Below are 24,685 nucleotides of genomic sequence, written 5' to 3' on the forward strand. Positions count from 1 at the left end.
GAGCCCCATAGCACTTGGGGTCCTGGATAAATAATTGGGGGGATGTCTCTGTTCTGCAGTTGAGCCATGGAAGCTAATAAACAGCAAAACCAATGTGCTTGAGCAGCATCTGAGCAGGCTGCCTGTCCCCCGCAAGGCTGTATGGGACGGGGCGGGGGCTCTCCCTAGGGCAAGGGGTGAAGCTGTGCTGTGCTTGCTCCTATGGCAGCAGAGCCCCTGGGATTTCCCTATCTCAGGGGTTCTCAAACATGGGGGGTTGGGGCCCCTCAAGGGGTCATGAGGCTATTACATGGGGGGCCAGGAGCTGTCAGCCTCCACATGTATAATGGTGTTAAATGTATTAGAAAGTGTTTTTCATGTATCAGGGGAGTCGCACTCAGAGGCTTGCCCTGTGAAAGGGGTCACCAGTACCAAAGTTAGAGAACCACTGCTCTATCGGCTTCCTTTTCCTGCCTTCCTGCTGTGGCCGCCAGGGGGCGCTAAGCGCCTCGCTCAGCCCTGTCGGGCGGGGGCAAGCGCCTCATGAATATTCATTACGTTATTATAACGAGGACGTAGCGCTGAAAATCCGGCGGCTCCCGGAATCTTCCCGCTCGATTCCGCCCAGCCAGCCGGGCCCGAGGAGCTGGGACACGCGCCGGCCGGGCCGGAAGTGGGGGGAGGGTCCGGGCGGAGCCGCGGAGGTGAGGCTGCTCGGGGCGGGGGGGTCGCGGGCTCCACCCGCCTGTTGCTCGCGCGGGGCCTGGCGGGGCGGGGGCAGCGCGGCCCCCCCCTCCCCACCGCCCCCCCCCCCGTGCCTCAGGGACCGGGCGGGCAGCTCCCCCGGGACGGGCCCCTCAGCCGCCCCCCCCCACTGAGGGGGTTGCGCCCCCCAACGGCCACTGCACCCCAGAGACCCCCCCCAGCCCCACTGCACCCCCAGCCCCCGCGCTCACGGGGTGTATTTAATTTGAATAATGTGTCGGAGGCTTCGCTGGTCCCTTCACAAACGGTAGCGAGAAATCGCGTAATGCGCTGAACACGGCACGTGAGCATGTCAGAGCTGCCGGGAAGAAATGGCGAATTCTCTGTTTGACACGAGTGACGATTTACTTGGCCGGGGTTATGAGAGACACCCTCCCCGCCCCTTCCCGCGCACTTTTTTCAGACTGCTTTATGCACTGGCTTTAACCCGATTGGACCCCTGGGCATCTGCTCCTTTCAGCCATCCAACCCCCCTGCCCAGCCTTCCCCAGACCCTCATCTATCTTAGCTTCTCCAGGTCTCCCGTAATGTCCCTCACTCTCTACCCCCCGTGGTCTAACCTCCCTCAGGTTCCCTCCCCAGGGGCCAAACCTCCCTAACCCACCTGCTTCCTCCTGGCCTCACCACCCCAGTCTCTCATCCCTCTCCGTTATCCCCCAGACCTCCTCCCCAGCCATGCTCCCATCAGTGACCCCACAAAGCGGAGCCTGGCCGTGAGGAGGTGTTGCAGGCTCCAGGGCCTTAAATAAATGTGCTTCCTGTTGTTTCTAAGCTTTCTGCCCAGGGATTTTTCTCTTGGGTTTGATACTAATACACCTCTACCTTGATATAACGCTGTCCTTGGGAGCCAAAAAATCTTACTACATTATAGGTGAAACCATGTTTTATTGAACTTGCTTTGATCCACCAGAGTGCACAGCCGCGCCCCTCCGGAGCACTGCTTTACCGCGTTATATCCAAATTTGTGTTATATTGGGTGGCATTATATCGAGGTAGCAGTGTATTTTTACTAGCTTGAGAACCCTCTACACTGACTTGACTTTGTGTCCCAAAATGAGATTAACTAGTGAATTATAACGTCAACCAAAAGCCATCTTCATCCAGTGGAAAAATAATTTCCTCCGAATATCCAGGTGCAGGAATCCCTGTCCTATTGCAAGGGTGACCATAATGGGTGTGTCTGAAAGTAACAGTCCTAGACAGGCTGAAAGAACTTCAAAGGCACTCAACATCTTGTCAGCAAGAATCTGAATCTCCCCTTAGCGGCGTAGCCCTGTGTATTGTGGTTATTTTCTGCAGCTGGTTTGGGCCTGTAGACAGGCTGAGATATTGTCTGTTCCACTGTCTGGAAGGGACTGGAGGCTGTCCAGACAGGAAGGATAAAATTAGGTTTACTCCCCTGTCTTGACATGGTCCCTCCATCTCACTCAGGAGGTGGAAGGAGGGTTTCTCACGATAGGACCCCTCAGGTCTGAGAATTACTTGGCAACTTCAGTTTTCAATGCATGATATAAACACTTATAAAGGGCACCGTCTTAACCTTTTCCTTTCTCTTTCTAGGAGGAGAAAGAAATGAGCTGACATGTCAGAAAACCATATGTCCTCCCTGGCCTTTGGCCAGGCAGTGATTGGGCCACCTGGCTCGGGGAAGACCACTTACTGCTTTGGCATGCAGGAATTCATGTCCAGGATTGGGCGGAAGGTGGCTGTGGTGAATTTGGACCCAGCCAATGAAGGGACTCCCTATCAGTGTGCTGTGGACATCTCAGAGCTTATCACCCTGGCTGATGTGATGGATAATCTGAAGCTGGGGCCCAATGGCGGTTTGATCTATTGCATGGAATACCTGGAAACCAATTTTGACTGGCTGCAGGAAAAGCTGGCTAAACTCAAGGGTCATTACTTTTTGTTTGACTGCCCAGGGCAGGTAGAACTCTGCACCCACCATGGCGCATTGAAAAATGTCTTTGCACAGTTAGCTAAGTGGAACTTCAGGGTATGTTTTGGGTTTTATATATAGTAATAAGATGGTTCAGCACCCGTAGCGCTCGCATGTTTGCTGAATCATGTTGAAAAGTGTTACTTCTTGCAGATAGGCCTTATGAATCTGTGGACTGTAATCATTAATTATATGCTTTTGCTGTGTATTGGTCCATTCAGCCAAGTATATCAAGGCACCTTACAAAGGTAGGAAAGTATTTTATGGGGAACAAGGCACAAAGAGGACTTGCCCAAGGCCACCCAGCAAGTCAAAAGAATAGAATCCAGGGCTCTTCCCTCTCAGTCCTTTGTAGAAAGACAATGGGAGTAGAGCAAAGTTTACACATTTTAACCCAGTGAACATTGTAGCTTGGGATAGGGAGGAATGTTTGTATGCCAGATTATTAGGGACCTGTAGGATTCTAGCCCAAGAAATTCAAATGGTCTTTCAAGATGTAAAAGCAGCAAAGAGTCCTGTGGCACCTTATAGACTAACAGAAGTTTTGGAGCATGAGCTTTCGTGGGTGAATACCCACTTCGTCGGATGCATGTCACATGCATCCGACGAAGTGGGTATTCACCCTCGAAAGCTCGTGCTCCAAAACTTCTGTTAGTCTATAAGGTGCCACAGGACTCTTTGCTGCTTTTGCAGATCCAGACTAACACGTCTACCCCTCCGATACTTGCAAGATGTGTAACTCAGATCTCATTCAGGTAACAAAAATTGTGGTGCAAATTGTATTTTAATGTGTTTGATGCAAACATTTACATTAATGCAACATTCTTGTACATTGAAACACACAAGCCAGCAAATGCACAAGTGAAGGTTTCCATAATAAAACAAGCTTGCTCACATTATATATATCTCATACTTTGGATTACTGGCTAGACCATTAATGTGTACAGTATACAGGACAATCAAGGAAGGTAAGGTAATTTTACTTGAGAACCTTATTTAGAATCTTAACTTTTGCATTTGTGTGTGTGTTTGAATAAACAAATGTGATGTTGCAGTCACATAGTCCTTTGTATTTAATTTTTATCCTTTTTGAAAAAAGAAAAATCACTATAGAGTTGCGTAGTTGAGTTCTTGTGCAGGTCTGCAAGCTTCGGTACTCTATAGATGCAGGAAAAAATCTAGCTGTTGACACAGTTGAACTCTGTAATACGGAGCTGTACATTTGTGCCGTTCCATAGTATGACAGGTAGCAACATAACTAAAATCCTAAACCAATCTCTTTCATATGTATGAAAAACGATTAATCAAATTGTTTATAAATTTATTAACTCTTTTACAAACCACACTGATGTTCTAATATTACTCTGTTATTGAGTTATTTGGGGGTGAATATTTCTATGGGAAAGGTGGAAAAATTGTATATAGTCCAGTAACTCAAAACTGGATTTAACACGGACTTCCATCACCTTTGGGCTGAGACCAAGCATGGAAAGTTTCATCCCCAAAGGAAAGCAATTCCAAGTGAGTGAATAGAGGAGGCTGAAGTGGAAGAAGAGTTGCAACTTTAACAGTCTCTTGTTGGGGAAAGTTTGGCTCATCTATAACATTTTTTCATCCATAGATACCAAAGTATTTTATAAAACTGGGTCAATATCATTATCCCCATTGTACAGATGAGGAAACTGAGTCATAGCAAAGTGATTTTCACAAGGGCATTCAGCAAATCGGTGACAAAGGTGGGAAAACAATCCAGGTCTCCTGACTCTTTGTTTGGTCAATATACTATATAGTGGATCATGCTTAGTGGTCAGAAGTGTACAAATAAGTATATGAAACATCTAGGGAGAAGTTGACTGATGTTTTTTTCTGATTAGAACCTCTGGGGGCTGGATGCCTTTATCTTTCTCCTGTCACACAGATTTGCCTTAGTGACTTCTGCATATTTGCATAGGCAGATTCTGCCCTGCCTCTGATTTTTCACTATTTCTCTCTTGTTTCTATTTTGCAGTTGGCTGCAGTTCATTTGGTGGATTCTCACTACTGCACAGACCCTGGAAAGTTCATTTCAGTTCTTTGCACCTCCCTCTCAACCATGCTGCATGTGGAATTGCCCCACGTCAACGTCCTCTCTAAGATGGACCTGATAGAACAGTATGGCAAGCTGGGTAAGAGCCTTTGGGAAGGGGGCCTGGGTGGAAGGAAAATGAGTGGACCCTGCAAAGGAGCAGAGGGTAGAAGGGAAGTGTTGTGGAGCTGACTCTTATCAGAGAGAAACTAACCTGATAATCGGCAACTTGGGGATGATGGAGAGGAAAAGTATCTAACATCTCCCTGAGTTCTTGGTGAAATGTTCTGGCCTGTGCAGTTAGCTGTGTGCATGAGTACTCTCATAAGCGCTTTCAAAGCCATTCATTAAGAAAAAGGAGATCCTGAAGTGGCCATAGACTCCATTCACTGTTAGCACCCTAGACCTGTCTGTGCTTTCTTCTGCCTTTTCTGTTCCATCCAATCATCAGCTTCCTCTCTCTGCCATTTCACACAGTCTCGCCACTCTCGGGGCCAAATTCAGTGAGTTGAAGTGAGTCTAAGCTGGTGTATCTTGCACCTTTAACATATATTTTAAACCAACTTAAACTCAGTGGGCCAGATTCAGCGGTGATGTGTAAGGTGGGAGTGTTCATTGTACATTGGCGGGTGGGAATCTGAAGGAGTCCCTGTTGCAGTAACTTATTTGCTGAGGAGTGTGGAGGTAGTTGCCATCATTCTAGATGTGATTAGATTCACCTACTCTCCCCTTTCCAGCCCCTGCCAGCTGGAACAGCCTCACTCCATCTCTCCACCTCGCTTTAAATCTCCTCTGAAGCTGCATCTTCTCATCTCATTCCTTCCCTGCTCCATGTCACTTTGTATTTGACTCTAAAAGCAAACTGGGATATAGTTTGTGTGAGACGCTACACAAAATAGTTATATTGTCGCTGTTGGGGAAACTCTCAGTGTTGGAGCCTCTTGAGCCAGTGGGATTGCTGGGGAGCTGACTGACTCAGCCCTCTGTGGGGGCAGAGACATGCTGTTCACCAGGCTTTGTTGCGTATTCTCATTTGATGGTAGGGTGGCATTGGAGCCTTTGAAGAGGGAGCTTGCCCTGCTAGCCACACAGAGGAGTTAATGTTGTCACAGAGCATGTTCAGATGGCAAAGAAAGGGGTGGGCCAGGACCCCCCCACCTCCAAACCCATAGGAAAAATGCAGACCCTGGAAGCTGGTCCTGAAGCTGCTTCTCTTGTCTTTCCTTTCAGCCTTCAACCTGGATTATTACACCGAGGTTCTGGATCTCTCTTACCTAGTAGACCATTTAGCCACCGATCCATTCTTCAAGAACTACCGTCGCCTCAATGAGAAGTTGGTGGAGGTGATTGAGGACTACAGCCTGGTCTCCTTTGTTCCACTCAATGTCCAGGTAACCTAGCTTGAGGTGTGGGTGGGTTGGGAATGACAGGGAACATTTTTCAGGTAGCTTTCTGATTCATTAACTGCCTAGATTACGTGTGTGGGCTTCTAAAGGGAGCTCCATTCTCCCAGTGAGCACTGTGACAATAAAATCTCGTGTCACTGCCTATGTTGTTTTTTTCCAGGCTTTGGCTGTGTCAAGTAGAACAGTAATTTCACAGCTTGATTTCTGTAGCCTTGAATAAGCATATTTATATGGCTCTCATATTAAAAAAAAACAAACCCCTGTATTACCCGTGCAGGTATAGGTATTAAGTCCAAGTTTATTTAGTGCCTTTGATAATGGTCTAGAAGAGGGCTTTGGGAGACTAATGAAACTCAAATGGTACTAAACGTAAAGGAATTGCTAACCCTGGTCAGGACAGAGAAATACCGAAGGGAGGTACAGAGAGTGAAAACTTGAGCAGAAAATAAAAAATTAGTCTCCTTCTAGAAAAATACAGCTAATAGATCAGGGTGGGGAGGGAATCCAAAATATCAGATACTCAGTAGTATGGAGAAAGCCAGGAGGCCATAATACTGAGAGAGAGACAGGGGTGAGAATGGAGAGCAAATCAGGCCTGAATTTATAAATGCAATGTGGCAGCAAAAATAAACCTAATGCAGTTTAGGGATGCATAGGCATTGCATCAGGGAATTAAGGATCCCCCCTCTACACAGTTGTCTTGTCGCCTGAAATATGCCGATAAATTTGCAGCAAGCGAAGAGCAACAAAAATAATTAGGAGGAATAATTTTAGAAGAAAGGATTAAATCCTTTTAATCCTTTGAATACTAGAATTGTTTACGTGACAATAGGGGAGATGCAAATATTTGAAGGGAGAGGAATTATTTATATAGCATTTCACCTATTGAAAGCACTTTGCAGGCATTGGTATCACCCAGCACCACTTATAGGTTAAGTTTGTAGGTATCGTTATCCCTATCTTACGGACAAACTGAGAAACTGAAGCACCGAGGACCTAATCCAACTCTCATTGAAGTCCATGGAAAAACTCCCATTGACTTATTTGGGCGCATAGGGTTGGACCTGGAGAGGGGAAGTAACTTGCCCAATGCCATGCGGCAAGTCAGCGGCAAAGCCCAGTCTGCATCTCAGGACCTCTTGACCCTCAATCCTGTACTCATTCCTCCAGATCACACTGCTTTGCAGCAAAACCCTCCTGACAGTGGGGTGTGGAAGGCTGTGGAGGACACTTCCCATGACAGTGGTGGAAGCCTCATTACTTGGACTTTTAAAACTAGCCTGAACAAATCCCTAATTATAGACAATAGTTTTGTACTGGAAGGGAGACAGTTCTTCAGGTCCCAAGATTGGCACGTCTTTTTTCCCCTCTGATGTCTATGATACAGCACGTTACTTTCTTTAAAGTGTTTTCCGCCCATTAATCCTCATACATTAATCCTCATGCTCTGTGATGTAGGTCAGGGTAAGGACCATTCACTGCATTTTAGAGATAGGGACTCCTGAGGCAAGGTTAGGTTACTTGCACAGGAGGGAGTCATTGTTCTGACTGGAATTCAGGAGTTGCTGACATATAGTGCTCTGCTATAGCCACTAAACCGCTTCCTGTAGATCACTGAAGTCTTCAGGGAAAATGGAGATTTTATTTCAACGTAGGTCCAGAGCAACTGCCTTATTTAGGCCAGGTTCTCGTAAAAGATGTTCAGGTCCATCCGTGATATTGTAAGCCCTTTGCTGCAGGGATCTGTCTGTTATGTTTTTTCTGTGAAACATCTGCTATGCATTCGGGGGCTATTAAAATAACAGTTCATTAGTTCATGTTGGCATTTTGGCTGTTATGTGAGTCAAGCCAGTACCCAAGGGCTGGAATTCCGAGCCCTCGTATGCTGTTCCTCAAGTGAAAGAATAGACAACGCAGCTGCTGCAAATCCCCCATCTCTCTCTCTCCCCCCCTCACAAGCCCTGAACCTCACATTCGCTGATGTTGGGAGCTGCACACAGATCTCATTTCTTCATAAGAAAGAAATCACTTTCCAGGGAGAATTGTGAGGCTTTCCCTCTTCTCTCCCTAGGCTGAGCGTACGGCTATGGCATTGCACCCACCCCTTCTAGCTCAGGCTGCTTGGCTGTTTTTTCTTCTTAATGCTCTGTTAAATCTGCTGCTTCTCATTTTCACCCCCACCATGTGTCACTCTTCCCAGGACAAGGAGAGTATGCGACGGGTGATGCAGGCAGTGGACAAAGCCAATGGCTATTCCTTCGGAGACTTGGAGCAGAGAAGTCTTGAAGCCCTGATGTCTGCAGCAGTGGGAGCTGATTTCCACTTCACATCGTATCCTTTCAACTGCTCTTCTCTCTTGTATGGAGTCTTGAACTCGGATTTATGGCTCTGGAGATTTCATATAGGCCTGTCATCTCAAGGTCTGAATTCAGGCCAAGTTAGTAGTACCATTATCTGATGCTGTTTAATGGCATGTGTACAACAAGTTGTTAGGTCTCAACTCCAATCCTGTTGGACAAGTGTCCACATCAAACCCAGCACAACCAAATTTGGCACTAATTGGGATCTTAATTGTGGGGATGTCACTGACTACATCTCTGTAATTCATGCTCACTGGGCTTGTTCCTTCCACAGAGTGTAAATTAATTAATTTGAATTAATGCCACTTTGTTTGGAGCTTGTTTGGACCAGCAAGAACTACAAATGCATTTGAATGTTGCATCTTCTTACCAATCCTACTAGTTCCCATGTTAGTCTTCAGGCTAATGTTGGAGTCTGTTCTCAGATGAGAAGGTTAGAGCTCCTCTGTCTCATAGGGTGCTTTGAACACCAGCCTTTCTTGCTGCCTTGTTTTCCTTGATTCCTGGATGATCAGCACACTTGCAGTCCAGGAGAAGTATGTGCAGCCTCAGGAGAAAACCGTGGAACAAGAAGCAATGGAAATATAGTGCTCCTGTATCTTTCAGGAGGCCCGTAGTGGAAGGAGCTCCCTTTCCTGTTTTAAATGCGTCTCACCTCTTCCCATTAGGAGGGACCTTCTGTGTAGTGTGACTCGGACCTGGTACTTCCTGGGCAGAAGTCCAGCTGTTAGGTTCCCTCTTTGTATGGATGCAGTCCTGCATCTGAATCCTGCTGCGTATGAGCTATGTTTTTCTGGGTGACAATGAGATCAGGACCGCCATAGTTGAGTGCAGGCCAAATTCAAGATCTCCTTAAAGGAACCAGAGAGAATCTTCACCTGATCCAGGACATCAGCAGCAAAAGAAAACAACCTCTTTGTAGAGCAGGCAAGACGTAGGCGCCCACTATTGCCAAGTCTCATCCCTCACGACCATGACCAAGGCCATGTCTCAAGTGAAAGACAAATCAGCATTTACTGCAGTGAATGGATGGAGCTCCTTCTTGTGGTATGAGTTCTCCATGTATTGAATGGGACCTCTGTGCATTCTCACAGTGAGGAGTATCCACTCCTTGGAGAGCCAGCCACCTGTCCATTCATCCCTGGGAGGGGGGAGAGGTGTGAGGGTTTTTTGTTTGTTTGTTTTTAATTATCAACTCTTTCTTTACAAAAACATTCTCCACCCCTTAGTTTCACCCTGTACTTCTGAGTTTGCTACGAACTCCCCCGAAGTGGAGTAAATAAAATAAAATGCAACAGTGCTGCAAAGCATGAGGGACAAGAAGAGCCGTTCCTTATCGCAGCTGCAGATGCTGTCACGTTTCTGTTAAAATCACTCTGTTCTCTGTTTCCTTCTGGGACCTGCCTGGAAGCAGAACAAGTATCTGCTGGGGTTGGGGTGGAGGAAAGGAGGTCACTTCTTGTGCACTCTGTTCCAGTGGACACATTCTGTCTCTCTGCCCTGCATGATGAAACACTGCCAATGTCCTGTTGTGAGCTCCTGAAAGCTTTGCCCAAACTGTACTAACAGGAGTGTTCGTAGGCTTAGGACTGGGGAAGAGCCTGTGTGGTCCAGCAGAAGAATGTAGCTCCACAAAGGTTGTAGCAAACCATAGAAGTTAGGTCTTTCCTTGTCTCTGCTAGGCCCTTTACTATATCCTTCCTTTGCTATATTCCTCCGTCTTTGTGGGATTGTTCTCTACAGTTGATTGTCCAGTGTTTTACCCACTCAAGTTTTAAACATCCCAAGCAACAGTGTGTCCACTACTTCCCTGGGCGAACCCTGAGTAATTCTGCTCCTAGTTGCTGTTTGCATCTTTAGATAGTGAGAGACAGTTATGAGGCTAGTAAACTGCTGGTGGAAACACACCTATCTCTGCTAGAATGGCATCTAATCTGAATCTGCCCTGAAGGAGGCTGCTTGAGACAGGTACATGTTGGTTTTTTAAACTGATCATACCTGGCAATTAGGTTGCAAAAAACAGAAGACACCTTGATAGCTGGAAGTATCTTTCTTTACTATTTTACTTCCCACTTTCTCTCCATTTCATTCTGGCTAATGGTAGAAGTTGCTCTCTGTGCTATCTTCTCACTTCGGAACCTTAAAACCAAGTGTAGTGTGGAAATTCTGTCCCTGTGCTAGGAGGGTTTAGGACCCAGCTGGGTGGGGGAGATGGAAGGAGCATAACCAGATGAAAGCAATGTCTCACTTGGGTATCAGAATTTCCTCATTATGCGACCCCACAGAGATCATAGAGGAGAGAAGATAGCAATTGCCTGATCAGCAAACACAAGGCAGCAGACCACTGTGTATGGTAACAGACCCCTACGAAAGTAATAACGAGGCCTCTCCTGTTCATGAACTAGGTGAGTCAGACAGAGTAATTAAATTGTACCTCTTTGAATTATTGCTGCTTAGTTATACAGTAGCTGTAAGTGTTGATATTACGACATAATGGGACGATTGCACCACTGAAGAACCCACAGGGAAATGTTGCTGTCTGCATCTCTCAGTGCAAGTGTTGCCTGTTGAATGCCCCAATGTGCCTGCTGATACCCACATATTAGATGACAGATGCAACATGGGTGAAGAAGAAAAATGAAATGCAGGGTGTAGAAATGCAGTGGGACCGATTCCATTCCTGTTGATAACTGTTCCTCTCTGCTCAGTGGCCTTGAAATGGAGCTGGAAATGGAGAGCCTTAAAACTGAGGTGGTAGAAAAGTTGGTGATATAAGTGGGTTTACGCCCACAGTATTGATACATCCTGCATGGCTGTGTATCTGGGAGTTCCCAGAAGCAGGGAAGGGTTATGTTTTGGATCATGCCTCTAGTTAACAAAGACATCATGTGGGGGTAAAGGACAGTAGTTATTTCTGAAGCATGGCAAGTTTCTGTGGTTCTGAAAGTCTCATCTTATGGAGCAGAGCTGATCTATCTGCAGAACTCCCCAACTCCCAATTGTAAGTCACTTCTTGAATCAGAAGCAGCAAATTCCTTCTGGTCCTCCACCTCTTTCCCACAACCTCGCTTTGCCACATACCTCCAAGTTAGATATTTGTCGACAAATGACTCAGGCTAACCTGCTGCTAACACCAATGTGTGAAATAGCCGCACTCCTGGAACACCCAGGAGCCAAAGCCTCATTCCCGTTTCCCTGATTCATTTTCATTTAGGAGGGATCTCCAAAGCAGAGGTGGTCTGGGGATGTTTAGCAGTTAGCTATTGTAGAGAGCTTTCAGTCTTGAAATGCTCCATTGACCTGAAGTGAGAGCCTGGAATCCAGCTGGGATTTTTAATCCATTCTCCAGGAAGTGTTTAAATATAGTGATGGGTTTTCTTTGTTTTTTTAAATTATATTTGTTGGATGACATCTCGCTGAGGCACAGTGTGTTCTCTCTCTCTTCCCCTTTCCTAAGGGGCATAGTAAAGTTTGACCCACCCTAAAATGGTGACTAGTATTTCTTACTATTAATGAATATATCTTTTGATTCCAGTCACTTTATTACCTGTAGCTCTGGGTCTGTGACCGTGGGGGAAGAGGCAGGGAGTGGAGGGTGAAGTGAGTACATTCTAAGCGCTGCATTTTATGGCATTATGTTGTTTTGTTGGGTGTTTGGTTGTGGGCCCAACCCTCTCTCCCACTTGGTTTTCCAGTAGGATATGGGAAGGATTTGAATAACAGGCTCATACGCATATTTTTGAGGAGCTCGGAGAGCAGAGGGAGGGGCTGTAATGATCAGTCATAATACGCCCATGGCTGCTTATGGTGTGGATGAGGGTCTCTGTCAAAGTTTGAAGTTTGCCCTATAATCAGTCTTAGTAGAGGGTTTGGGGAACAGCATGCGGTCGGCTGCTTGATTTGGAGGAAGCATAGTCTTGGTATCCAAGATCAGCTTCCCTAAGGGAAGAGCAAGAAGGCAGGAAGTTGAGAGGGTGATTTCTTACAGCCGGACGCCCTATTCCAAAGTTTCTTAAACCTGCTCCAAACCCCCTTATCAGCACTTACATCGGTAAGAACTCGGAGGGTTTCAGTCTTCAGCAAAAGGCAAAACAACACTTAGTTGTCAGAAAGGTTTATTTACAACGAAGCTCTATGAATAATACACCGCTTTTCAAGATCTTGGCCCACACGTGTTTGCAGATCTTATTCCCCTTGTTTGGGTCTCCTGTGTGCAAGTGATAACAAGGTCCAGCCAGCCAGCATGCTATGCTGGGACATGCGCTCTACAAGACAGTGCTCGTTTGCTCCACCATCCTGAGAGTCAGACAGGTTGCATCTTTCTTCTTCGCTTTCCAAACTATGGGGGTAAAGCTAATTCTCTCCTTGGAGATATGCCCTGGTGCTGCGGAGCACAGATTACCACCTGTATCATCCTCTGCTTGCTCTAGAAGAGTCCGTCTTCCATATTCTGCCACAGCCTTTAAACAATGATGGAGGTTCTGAGACATGTTCTCATCTTGTAGGACTATGCAATCAGCTACGTGCTGTGAGAGCAGAGAGGTTCCACCATTGTTCAGCTGCCCCTTTCCTTGCCCTCTGCCGGCTTCTTTCCAGTTATTTTTGAAGATGGACGAGGGCAACTTCTCAGCATCAGAAAGTCTGAGTGACTGTTGCCCAAGTGGATGCCAGACGGGAAATAGCAGAGTCATACTGACCGTCACTCGAGGGCACCTCTGCCAAGGCATTGTTGTAGACTAGGGATGTGGAGGGGGCTGGGATAGCAGAGGCCAAGCTGCTGTAAGAGACCGAAGAGCCTCTCAGGAACTGGGGGTTGGAGCTGGACTGAGTAGCGGGACTGCTAGAGTTGCTGGTGAGGGACCACAGGCTGGAATATTGACTGTAAAGTGAAAAGAGAGTTACCATCCTGGCGTATCTCACTCACCCCCAGGAGAGCAGCTGGCCTTTCCTCTCCTTGGCGGCCTTATTCTGATGCACTTCTCCGTGCACAGTCACTCAGCTTTGAGGAAACGGGATGGGACTAGAAGGCTTGTGAGGGCACTTACAGCCCATCTGTAACTGCATCACAGTCTTGGCAGGAGACCGGTTAAAATTTGCAACGTGGGCAGAACATAGCTGTGTTGTAACTAGCTCGTGTAACCCCTCTGGAGACATGCCTAGGGCTGATGGCACAGATATAACATGGGTCGGGTCCATCCACACTACACATTTTAACTAGGCCCTTGATGAGGTAGTTCTTGTAGAGGAGACAAGCCCCTTCAGGGTGGGGGGGTGCCCCTCCTGCAAAACTCCCTCCTCACATCTTTGGCAGTGGAGAGCAGGGAGCTCACCTCCTGCCTTTGTCCTTCCCTGCAAGGCAAATTCTAGGTGGGGAGAAAAAAATTGTACCTCCCTAGGACCAGGCTGAGAGCTTAGCTTGCAACCTACCTGCTTTCTTGAGTCTCCGTTCACCTGGTGCTCACTCCCCTAAATGCTGCTTAAACCTACCCCTGCAGACACAGCCCTGCTTGATTCAGCACCCCAATTTCTGCATTGCTACCCCCTCTTCCTGCACCACTCCATGCTACTCAAGTCGTGAGCCCTCTTCCACCCATCAGTAAACCTCAGCCGATATCTCCTGAGTACCTGCCTCCCTCGGTCACTGCCATCCCCCAGGCACTGCCAAAGCTCCTCAGCTCTGAGCTGTCAGGCTCATTCTGACCCTAAACATCTAGAGAGGACAATGTGCTGAGTGTCCTGATACATGTAACGCTCAGTTAAGGACTAAACTGAGACACCATGTTCCCCCCTCCATGTGGTTAAAATCAGGCTGTGAAACCAGCTACCTCTGGACATTAACCCCACTTGCTCCCTTCATTCTTTAGTCTAGGAATAAAAGCGCTCTCCCTCCACTGAAGAAAGTATCCGCGTCTGTGCCATACCTTGTGGGAGAGGCAGTGCTGGGTAGAACCCCCGTAGAGCTGGAGAGACTCAGGCCAGGCCAGCTGTCAGGGGCAGGCACCAGGGAGAGGCCAGTGGAGTTATCTACATAATTGGCTAAAGCAAAAATAGATTATTTGGATGTAGAGCAAACAGTGAGACACAATAATAGTCACAACTTACATTAATAAAGAGAGGAAGGATAGTCTAGTGGCTAGAGCAGTAGCCTGGGACTCAGGAGACTTGGGTTAAATTCCTTGCTCTGCCACAGACTCCCTGTGTGACCTTTGGCAAGTCACTTAGCCTCTGTGTACCTCAGTTTGCCATCTGTAAACTGGGGCTAATTGCACTTCCCTATCTCACGGGGAGTTGAGAGGATAAATACACTAAATATTGTGGGGTGCTCATCTGCTACAGTAATAGATGCCAGATAAGTACCACAGACCGATTAAAAGAGATTTTTGTCTAAGCCCTTTACAAATTCTATATAGAAAGACGTCCCCCAGTACTGAACTCCAGCCATCTCTGGGCGGAGTGTTGCAGCCTGATTCTGTTTGGCACCCGCACTGGACAGGACTCCATGCTGCAGGCCCTGCCTTACCCAGAGAGGAGCAGGCCTGGGTGCTCTCTCTCACCAGTGGAGATGGGCCATTCTCCCCCGAGGGGATCCAAGAGGGAAGGCAGCTGTGGTGATGCCTCTGCTGGGCAATGACAGTCTGATCTCCAGTGGGTGCTCAGCACCCACAACTCCAGCTGAAGTCAGTCAGAGCTGACACCTCTGAAAAGCCAACCCTAAGGGAACAATTGAATAACATGCTCCATCTGTTTAAAGGACACTTCTCTTCCCCCGCCCCGCTGTCTGCATTGGGTCGCTGCAGCGAACTTTACAGGCAGCCCAAGCCCTGGGCCAGTCCAGAGTCGGGAAGATGAATGTGGCTGGGGCGTCCTTACTTGGTGAGGCGTTGATCTGGCTGTATGGCCTCGGATAAGGTGAGGCCCTTGGGTTCCGCAGGCTGGAGTGTGTCTCGCAGTATGAGCTGTGGCCAGACGAGAGGCCAGGACTGCCTGAGAACGAAGACTGGGCAGGAGAGGAACAGCAAGAGCTGGTGCCTGGCAGAAACCAACCCCCAACTGTGAAAGAAAAATAGTTAAAGGTAACTCACGGCTCCTTAGGCAGCTACCCTGTCAGATCTGTCCAAAGGCATGGCACAGAGCTGGACTGGAAACAAGCAGTGTCAGAAATACAAAACCATGGAACCGAGGGGAGCATTTTCAGAAGTTCCTAGGTCATGTAGTAGCCTGCGTCTAATTGGCTTTCAGTTGGACTTGGGAGCCAAGGTCACTTCGCTCTTTTGAAAATGCTACCCACAGTCTCCAAAGTGTCCAGGAAAGGAACGACGCTGGCATTATTTTCAATGGTAGGTCTCTAACTTTTGGGCTTGTTGCGAGAGACAGACCCCAAATCAGATACCTGTTATAGGCCAGCATTGGGTATCTGAGCCTGAGAGAATTTCACATCGATTGGCTTCATTTGCAGATCATGCAAACCATGGTCTCTGCAGCCCCGCCTAAACCTGTTTCCAGTACGGCAGTGAGGGTCTAAGGACCCCGAGAGAGTCCAGTTTGAAAGTGTTGTAAACGCCGGTACGGTCTGGGCCTGAGAGTGTCCTGAGCACCCACCGACACCAGGGGGAGTTGGGGCACTCAGGCCCTGCTCCTCAAAGGTTTTTAGACTCCTAACATCTATTGAAATGAGTTAGGAATCTAAATACACTTGGGGGGATCTAGGCCTCAATGCTCTTCGGGATTGGGCCTTTCGTGTGTTCATGTCCTAGTGTCCCAGAGATCAGTCAGAAAAGAGGAAGTCTCACGCTGTGAATAGCCAGCCTGATGAGCTTCATTGCTGGGGTCGAGAACGTCTTTGGAGTCGCACCTACATGGAGAATGCAGGGAGGGAATAAAGTCTCCAGTTAATAACCACCGTCAGGCATTCATTAAATCGAGTTCATTTCCAGGATCCCATTACAGTAGTGCCACAACACCCAGTTGCCATCCCGACTCCCAGCTGCTTTAGGGGGAGGGGGCTGGGTGGATAGAGCGGGGAAGTGAGGTGGGACCTCTGGGCTCTGCCACTGAGGTACTGGTGTGGCCTTGAGTGAGTTTTTTTTCCTGTGCTTCAGTTTTCCCATCTGGAAAATGGGGACAGTTGCTCATAAGGGCGTTGTGAAGCTTAAGTCATTCCCATTTATGAACACACTTAGAGGAAAGGAACCCAAGAGGGGCAAAGCACTGCTAATGATTCAGGCGAGCCGGCCTCAGTCTCCCTCAGCCAGCACTCACCTCTCCTTGGCATCCAGGAAGGCTTTTGCAAAGGGATTGTGTTTAATTTTCAAGGCAGTGATCTGAAATGACAGACGACAGTTGCAGTTCAGCTTTCTTAAATATAAACCTTTAGCCACTCCTGACCCTTCTTCATCCCTCCAACACCCCTCCCCATCCCACCAAATCCTACACTGGTATCAAATTGAAATTAACTCCACGTATAAGCAAATTACAATGGCTCTACCTTTGTGTAACAGGATAGAATTTGACCCTTTTGTTGTTTCAAGGTGCTTCTCATCAATTCCTAAAATCCACTTGTCTTCACTCCTTGGAAGCATGAAATGGGAATCTTTCTAACTTTCCTCCCTCTTATTTACATGTTAGTTTATAGGGTTGCTCATGAATGGTGCATGCCTGCTAGTGGTTTTTATTTGTTAATAAGCATTTCTCTAAGGGCTTCTCATATTGAAGCTGCTAACAAAATAGCCCTCCTTCCCCCGAGATTCAGAGCTGTTCTGGTTTTACAAGTGGGGACGCTGAAACACACAGAGGGGTCGACTTGCCAAGTGAACCAGTGTCAGAGCCAGGATTAGAATGCTCAGATTTCATGCTCCAGGCTCTACCCATTAGACAACGCTGCCTCGCTGGCCATTTTACACTAAAAACAGAAGAGAAGCAGCATTTTTTTTCCCAGAGAAGGCAAAGCAGGGCATCACATTAAGAACCAAATTCCACCCAGCCATTACATCCCAGGGAATACCACTGAAATAAGGGGTGGTAAATCAGGGCTGGATTTGGCTCTAAATCTTATGTGGACTTCAGCTGTGACTGCACAAGGTGTGAACTTTCCAGCCTTTCCCAAGATGCGGATGATGTTTCCAGAGCTGGCTTTCAGGAGCAGAGACCTAAAATGCCTTCGCTTCCAGCAGCGTCCAGGCCTAAGTTTAACATTTTGCTTTCTCCGAGCTCCCAGGTCTAAGGGATTGTTCTCTGTGTCGTGTGCTTGTCCCTGTTACCATGGACATCAGGGAGAATGCTCCCATTGGCTCGGGGAAGCAGCGCGTGTGCGTCGGAGACAAACAGATGTTCTGTGAACCAGGTCTTTGCGTGGTTGGGGGAGAGGAGTGAAGGGCTGGGGGAGTCGCTTTATGATATACGTCCCATAAAGGAAAGTGGATTCCAAGCGACGTGCAGTGTATTGGATCTGCCCAAGGGAGGAGGGGCGCATGTCCTTGGAGATGGGTGATGGAGGGAACAGAACGGGACACTGAAACAAAACAGTGCATTGTGCTGGAAAGTATTGGAAGGGCTCCAGTTGGGTATGTTCTTCACTTTGTCTTGAAATGTTGTGCTGTTAAACAGCTGCCTGGTTCCATCTCAGAGGTGACCACGCCACGGTTGCCGGGGAAGTGGTCCACGGGCCTCTGATCTCTAGGGCTGTGCCTTTCACGATAAAAACCCCGAGCGCACTCTTATCTGCAGGACATAGTTATCCGACTCACCTCCTCGTTCTGATAGGCAGTGACGGCAATAAACTGGGTCTCCGGGAAAGCAAAGCTGCTGATCGCTTTCTGAGGCCTCCCAACCTTCACGATGTGGACGCGGGGCTCGTACTTGTGGAGGGAGTTCAGCATGATCTGAGGGACAGAACAAACACGCTACACAGTGGCCTTCAGGCTCAGCTTCATCATCGGAGGACCTGAACTTTCAGTGTGCCAGAAAAGCAGTCAGTGTGCAGGCCGGAGACATGCACCCCATGCCTGCAGTGTCTTCCACTCTGTCCTGCAGGTGCATGGATAATGTGATATGATAGGGCCATGATCACCTCAGTGTAACCACATGGCTATTCTCTAATCTAGGCTCCTGCACTGCACTCAGGGGGCTATTTGAGCATGTATTTGCTCAGGGCAAACTAGTGGCATCTTTGGGCCACTCACTGAAAGTCCAGCATTACCAATACTTTCCATGGCATAAGGGAAATAGAAACTTCACTTGCTGTCTTGGGCAGGTATCTTAGGGCTCTCCAGATGGCTGTAAAATCGGCTATCCCCCTTGTCCCCCCCAACCCCCCATGAGTTACCTGCCCCCCTCCATTCATCTTGTTGGAGAGCTTGACTTTGCTGAAGGTGACGGCGGCTTTCATCCAGTGAGCCCCAAAATTGGGGGATTTGGGATGGATGTAGACGCAGCTCGGGCTCTGGAGCTCAGGCTTGCCGCCAGGAATCCACGCCCCGTTGACATACTTCCAGCGATTCCCATCTGCAGCCACAAAGTCCAGGAGGATAGAGTACATGGAATTAGGGTCCAAACCCGAGATGCCGACCTTCAGCACTGGGAACATTCTCCTAGGCAGGGGATGGGAGGAGGAGATGGTTAGCTGTTTGCTTCTCCTTTATTGGCTGCTTCACTCCTCTCAGATGTCGTTGCAAACTCACTTCTGCCGCGGGTTTAATTACAGCGCTGGTCTCTCTCCCGCCACCTTAACAAGTGTAGTTCTTAACCCTTCCCCTGTATCACAGAGCTTCTCCCCACAGTGGCATTTCAGTGGTTCCTAAGCACTGGCATGCCCTAGGCATCCCTACTGTCCTGCTCCCTGGAATGTGACTGCCTGGAGCACAGCCTGCTCCTTGTGACCCCGAGCAGTGCCCAAGCTTCTCCGGGTGTCAGGGTGTGAATGAGAGGCAGGGGAAAGTAGCTGGAGCCTTTGAACCTGTCTCCCCAGTAACTCGCGTGCCACGTCAGTGTTCCAGCAGGCCTGCCTGGCCGTGCTAGAACGTGACTGGGTCTTGCCTATGCAGACAGGGCTACAGCACAATACCATAACTTGGGGGTGACAAAGGTTAGGCCCATCTCCGCAGGAAAGAGTAAACCCTGTCTCGGCCCCTGGCAGAGTGAACCTTGCTGTGTTGCTAGGGCCCGTGTCTGGGTGAATTGGTACAAATGGCCTGGAAAGGCCGGGGATGCCAAAAGCAACAACCGTTACCAGGAAGGTTTAAGTAGGGGCTGCACCTTCTTTTTCACTTTCATATAAACTGAGCTGTTTGCTGTCCGTTTTCTTTCTTTTCGAACAGAGCAGACCAGTCGCTCCCGTTCCCCTAACAGGGAGGGGAAACTAATGACGCTTTTTAATTCACCTCCCATCAGATCAAAGTGATCAGACTGTTCTCGTTTGCCTCAATCATTCTTGGAGGGGAGGGGGACACCCCAGTTTGTAAATTTGGAGTCCTCGTCGCCCAACTACATAACTGCCCCAGCAACGGAATCCATCAGAGCCACCTCTGCAGCAGCTCTCTGTCTCCGTATAGCCCAGGGGAAGTTCAGCCTTGTGCAGAGGGCCAGCGCAAAGACTCTCTGCTAGTTACAGCCCAGGTAAAGCTTAAGCCCCTGCTGGGGAATCTGCACATATCAGACAAATGTAGCTGTGCAGCTCCACTAAAACCCTAAGGATTTAAAATAAGGTGCTTCCTCGACCTTGGCCCCTACCCCCTAATGTGGGGGGAGAGAGGCCTCCCCTCCCAGCCCCCCATGTCTGGTGATCATGCCACAAGGCGCTCAGAGCCACAAAACAGCCAGTGGCACCTTCCTGGAGACAAAGCGTGAGCACCCTGCTGCAAAGAGCAGCATCAATGGGGCAAGGAGGAGAATGGGGTCCTGGCGGATCAGTTGGGTAAATATATGTCTCTGGGGCCTGGCTGCACTGCTGCTGGGCATCTTAAGGATACTGACGGGAGGTAGCTAGAGGGGCGGAAGGCGAGGGTACCTCCGGGCAGCGCCGAGGAGGGGTGGAGAGAATTCTTTGCACTCACCGGCCAGTTTTGGTGACTATCATCTCATTGGTGAGCTCCTTAAAGTTCATCCACAGCGCTTTCTCCTCCAGCACCACCCTGATCTCCCTCTCCGAGGCATCCTCTGTCTCGGGGCCCATTTCCAACTCGCTCTCCACCGCGCTGAAGACATGGTCCAGCCACTGGTGGCTGGGGCCTGAGCTCATGGTGTCTGGCTTCCCCTCTGCCTCACCCTGGGAATCCCCCAGCAAAGCCCTGGAGCCCAGCACCTAGCATCAGGCCTGGACCTGCTTGTCATTGGGACTCACGGGGGAGGGGGTGGAGACCCTTCTGGGATTTTAACCCCCCCACCCCCCTCAGCAGCACTCGTGGAGGCTGGGGGGAAGGATTCCTTTCTCATTGGCTAAAAAGAGCTAGCAGGTGCCCCCTCCCAGAGAGGTGAGGCGGTGATTGGCCAGCCTAGGTATGGCTGGTCAGTGTGCTCTCCTCCCAGCTGGAGGGGGAGAAGCTTTGATGTCTATGTGAATCTCAGTGGGAAACCCAATCCCCGGCCCGGCTCTGGAGATGGGTTCCTGTCCCTGCACCCACTGCTTCCCTAGGGTCAGGTGACGGGAAGAGATTGCCCTGCCATGGACAGCTGAGCACCTTTGGTCCAGGAAAAGGCAGCCCCTCTAACAAGCCATCCGCGAGGAAACGATTAGCTTTGAGGGGTGGGGAGTGCTATAGCCCCTTCCACCTCGCCCTCATCTGCACCCCTCTGCCCTAGGATCTCCCTTTCCCCTAGGAAATCCCTGGAGGGTGGTGGGGAGGGAGGACAAACCTGTGCAAAAGTCTCAATAGCACGTTGGCAAATACCGGTATATCTAGCAAATTGCCACAGGAAGATCTAGCAAGGGGCGAAATGCTGCTTGCCCCAGCTGGGCAGTGACTGAGTGCTCAGAGCGAGTTAGGGGAGAGGAATCTCTGCCTGTTCCTGCTCTGATGGCAGTAACAATCCCGTTTAAGGCCCTGATTCAGCAAAGCACGTGCTTCAGTCCCAGTGCCACACCCACACAAAGGCTAGGCTCAGGTCTAGTCACTTGACTAAACGCACAAGGGGCCCGACATTAGTGCTGAGTAAAAGTGTTAAAATCCCACTTTGCAGGTGTGGCTAGAGTCTGGACGAGGCGTTGCCTGGAGGTATAAGGTTGTTGTTGGACACCAGTGACCAGCTAGGGCTCCAGTACGTGTAACCCCAACACCCCAGGTGAACCCCACCTCCTTATTGCAGTGGGGCTGAGGCCCTGGTGCCTGGCACGGCTCTGCAGAGAAAAGGATAGCACGACTTCTGTAGCCCTTCGTGGTTTCAAAGTAATGAAGCTTACAACTTAGATGGTCAGCTCTTGGGGCAGGTTGTTCGGTGTCTGTACAGCGCTCAGCACAATGGAGCCTTGGTCCATGACTGGGGCTTCGAGGCACTACCACAACGTGGATAATAAATAATACTTGTAGAAATATGAACCTAATGAATCCTCACAACCCCACTGGAAGATAGGTAAATACCCTTTGCCTAGACACTTAGATGGCCCCCATCTCTGGAGTACCTGAGCATCTCGCAAACAATTTATTTATGCTCACAGTATCCCTCTGGGGGATAGTATATGAGAAATATAGTATCATCCAGATGGGGAAACTGAGGCACAGAACAGCGATGTGATTTTCCCAAGGTCACACAGCACGTTAGGATCAGAATTCAGGTTTCTTGGCTCCTAGCCTCCTGCTCTAACCACTAGACCACACCTGGGATGTAAAATGTTCTCCCTATCGAGTGTGTCTGGAGCACCAGCTTGCGCAGGCATGGGGAACTCAGCTGCTTGCTGGTGCTGTAACTTGAACTCAGTTGATTTTATAGGGCCTGCTGTTGAGCGATGTGGCCTGAGCCCTCGCTGCCCCCAAGGGACCTGCAGAGTGAATTGCAGAGAGGGGCCAGAGCAGCCCAGTTGGGATCCAAGGCAGAGTTGGGGAGTGTTTGAATTTGGGGTTCCCTTTATAGAAACGCTCACGTTACGAAGCTTGGATGTGGCTCTGGTCTCGTCCAAAGCTCCAGAATGTGGGCTCAGGCCCATGTCTGCCTGGGATACGGTTAGTGAGTAGGAATGAGGTGGGATTGCACTCTCTGGGATGGCTCTATTCTAATCTTTCTGAGGACTCTGAGGGATTTTTTCTCTGTCCGCTCCGTTTGCAGGCACAGAGCTGGTGTGCTGGCTTTTCTGCAGGCCAGTGAAATGAGTGTGTTTGCCCTTGGGCTGGGGAGCTGGGATTTTTAACACTTAAGCAGCTTGAGCCCCTGGAGAAGTGAGCTGCTGATGCAGGGTCCGCACTGTGGAGGGTTAGATGGATGGATTCTGTTTCAGGATATTGGCAGCCATTTAGCTTTGCTTTATGCCTGACGGTTCTTCCATCAGAGTGTGAAGTTTTTTGTAATACGTGGTGGGTCCTGTCAGGAGAACAAGGCTGTGAGGAAATGCCAGGTTCCTTCCAAACTTTTCTTTGCAGCCTGCAGGACCAGGATTAAGAGGTCGCAAGCAGGGTAATTACCTGGGGCCCCACAAATGATTATTACCCCATTTTTACAAATGGGCAACTGAAGTCCAGAGAGATTAAGGCTGAAATTTTAAAACCTGCCTAGAGGATTTGGATTCCTGAGTCCCATTAAGTTGTGCAAATCCCTTATAGCATCGTTGAAAATCTGAGCATAAGTGACTTGTTCAGCATCACACAGACAAGAATTGAACTCAGGTCTCCTGGCTCCCAGCCTAGTGCCTTTACAATTGTAGTTTCCTCTGTTGAGTTTTGTTTGGCCTCACCTTGTGCCCTCACTGGTTGTGACGTCTGAGCAGTTAAAGAGGTTCCTGCACAGCGGCAATGATCTGTCATCACCCCTGGGTGAAATATTGCAGGGTGCTGGACCCTGGGGGCTGGGACATTGGCTCATGTGTCATGGAGTCTTAGCAAATATTCGCCTTGGGGTGGTGGCTGGAGAGGGAGGGCAGCGCGTATGAAAACAATTAATCAGGAGCCCAGGTCTTGGGTCATGCTGAATTGATTAAGTCCGTCTCAAAGTTCATAATGAAAATGCACGTAGCACGCAGCTAAACGGAGCCCTGTCGGAAGTAGATTCTAATTCCTTTCCTCTCAATTCCTTTTCCATCTGATTTCTGTTCTCTACACTCCAGATGACTTTATTCATTCATTTGTGCCTCCCACCTTTTAAGCTCTTCTGCATTTCCCTTTAGCAGCCTCAAGCCTCACCTCCCCACCTCCTGTACTGTGGAGCATGGGGGAAGGGGGTTGCAAATCCAGATTTAAAGAATGTGGCTTGAGTCCGTCTCTAGTATATTCAAACATGGGGCCCGCAAGACAGGATCTGGCCAGCGACCCATCAAGTTGGGTGTCTTGCCTCCAACAGTGGCCACTACTTGATGCTTTGGAAGTAGGTGGGAAAAAGCACGATGCATCTGATCAACTGCATGATGCTATGTGGGAGAGATTCTTCTCTTGGCCGCAGGCCTGGATGACATCCAGTGCCCCCCAGAGAAGCGATCAGTGAGAGGCAGCAGCATGTGGTGGTGCAGAACTTCCCATCCATTGCTTCTGCTCATGTGCCTGCAGCACCTGCCTGATTTCTCACTGGCGGATACAGAAACTGCTTGAAAGGCATCTCAGCCTTCCCACCCACAGGTTTGAATGGGGAGTGGGGGATGTTTCCTGCCTCTCTTCTTCTCCCCACCATTTCCATGTGGGACCCAGGAAACCTGGATCTCTCTGCCTAATCACCCCCCACCTTTTAGAGGATGAAGAGAATTAGCAACAGATCAGATTCTCACAGGGCAAACAACCTCTGCTGGGGCTCATCTGGAAACAACGGAAGATGCTCTGGCATGCAGATTAACAAGACATTGGGAGCTGGTACAGGGCAAGGAATGAAATGTTCTGCCTGGAGTGACTCAAACTACCTGAAGCCCGGGTGAGAATAGCCTAATCTCCAGAACACTGGTGCTGGGAATTTCACTAGAGAGCTGAGAAATCTCTCACGCCATTCACAGTGCGAGGTGATCAAAGCCACCAGCTCAGCTGAGCTCAGGCTTCCATATGGGGTGGGTGAA

At 49.0% G+C, this 24,685-nt stretch overlaps 2 protein-coding genes across 3 annotated transcripts; one reads left to right on the forward strand and one right to left on the reverse strand.

The window, feature by feature from the left end:
- The first annotated feature begins 556 nt into the window (after positions 1–556).
- GPN2 (GPN-loop GTPase 2) lies at positions 557–10,957 on the forward strand. Of its 2 annotated transcripts, none has more exons than XM_044998093.1 (6): positions 557–683; positions 2,305–2,740; positions 4,692–4,848; positions 5,979–6,139; positions 8,355–8,485; positions 9,030–10,957. In XM_044998093.1, exons 2-6 carry the CDS (start codon positions 2,327–2,329, stop codon positions 9,100–9,102), a joined length of 936 nt encoding a protein of 311 aa, XP_044854028.1. In that variant the 5' UTR covers positions 557–683; positions 2,305–2,326; the 3' UTR covers positions 9,103–10,957. The 2 variants fall into 2 exon arrangements, with proteins under 2 accessions (XP_044854028.1, XP_044854029.1); XM_044998094.1 differs by lacking the exon at positions 557–683 and adding an exon at positions 999–1,023.
- A 1,537-nt stretch (positions 10,958–12,494) lies between these two features.
- LOC123355237 (T-box transcription factor T-A-like) lies at positions 12,495–20,875 on the reverse strand. Its single transcript, XM_044997476.1, has 8 exons — positions 20,562–20,875; positions 18,836–19,100; positions 18,258–18,392; positions 16,774–16,835; positions 16,305–16,366; positions 15,385–15,564; positions 14,436–14,550; positions 12,495–13,393 (listed from the first exon to the last, which is right to left on the reverse strand). Exons 1-8 carry the CDS (start codon positions 20,744–20,746, stop codon positions 13,147–13,149), a joined length of 1,251 nt encoding a protein of 416 aa, XP_044853411.1. The 5' UTR covers positions 20,747–20,875; the 3' UTR covers positions 12,495–13,146.
- Between the last annotated feature and the right edge of the window lie 3,810 nt (positions 20,876–24,685).

This window comes from Mauremys mutica, chromosome 23 (assembly GCF_020497125.1).
Source record: "Mauremys mutica isolate MM-2020 ecotype Southern chromosome 23, ASM2049712v1, whole genome shotgun sequence".
Taxonomy (NCBI): domain Eukaryota; kingdom Metazoa; phylum Chordata; order Testudines; family Geoemydidae; genus Mauremys; species Mauremys mutica.

Coding starts and splice junctions, on each gene's coding strand:
- GPN2 (XM_044998093.1), top strand. CDS start 2,327: ATGTCAGAAAACCATATGTCCTCCCTGGCCTTTGGCCAGGCAGTGATT. Junction 4,849..5,978: donor AGAACAGTATGGCAAGCTGG/GTAAGAGCCTTT, acceptor CTTTCCTTTCAG/CCTTCAACCTGGATTATTAC. Junction 6,140..8,354: donor TTGTTCCACTCAATGTCCAG/GTAACCTAGCTT, acceptor CACTCTTCCCAG/GACAAGGAGAGTATGCGACG.
- LOC123355237 (XM_044997476.1), bottom strand. CDS start 20,746: ATGAGCTCAGGCCCCAGCCACCAGTGGCTGGACCATGTCTTCAGCGCG. Junction 14,551..15,384: donor CCAGATCAACGCCTCACCAA/GTAAGGACGCCC, acceptor TTTTTGCTTTAG/CCAATTATGTAGATAACTCC. Junction 13,394..14,435: donor AGCACTGCCTCTCCCACAAG/GTATGGCACAGA, acceptor TTCACTTTACAG/TCAATATTCCAGCCTGTGGT.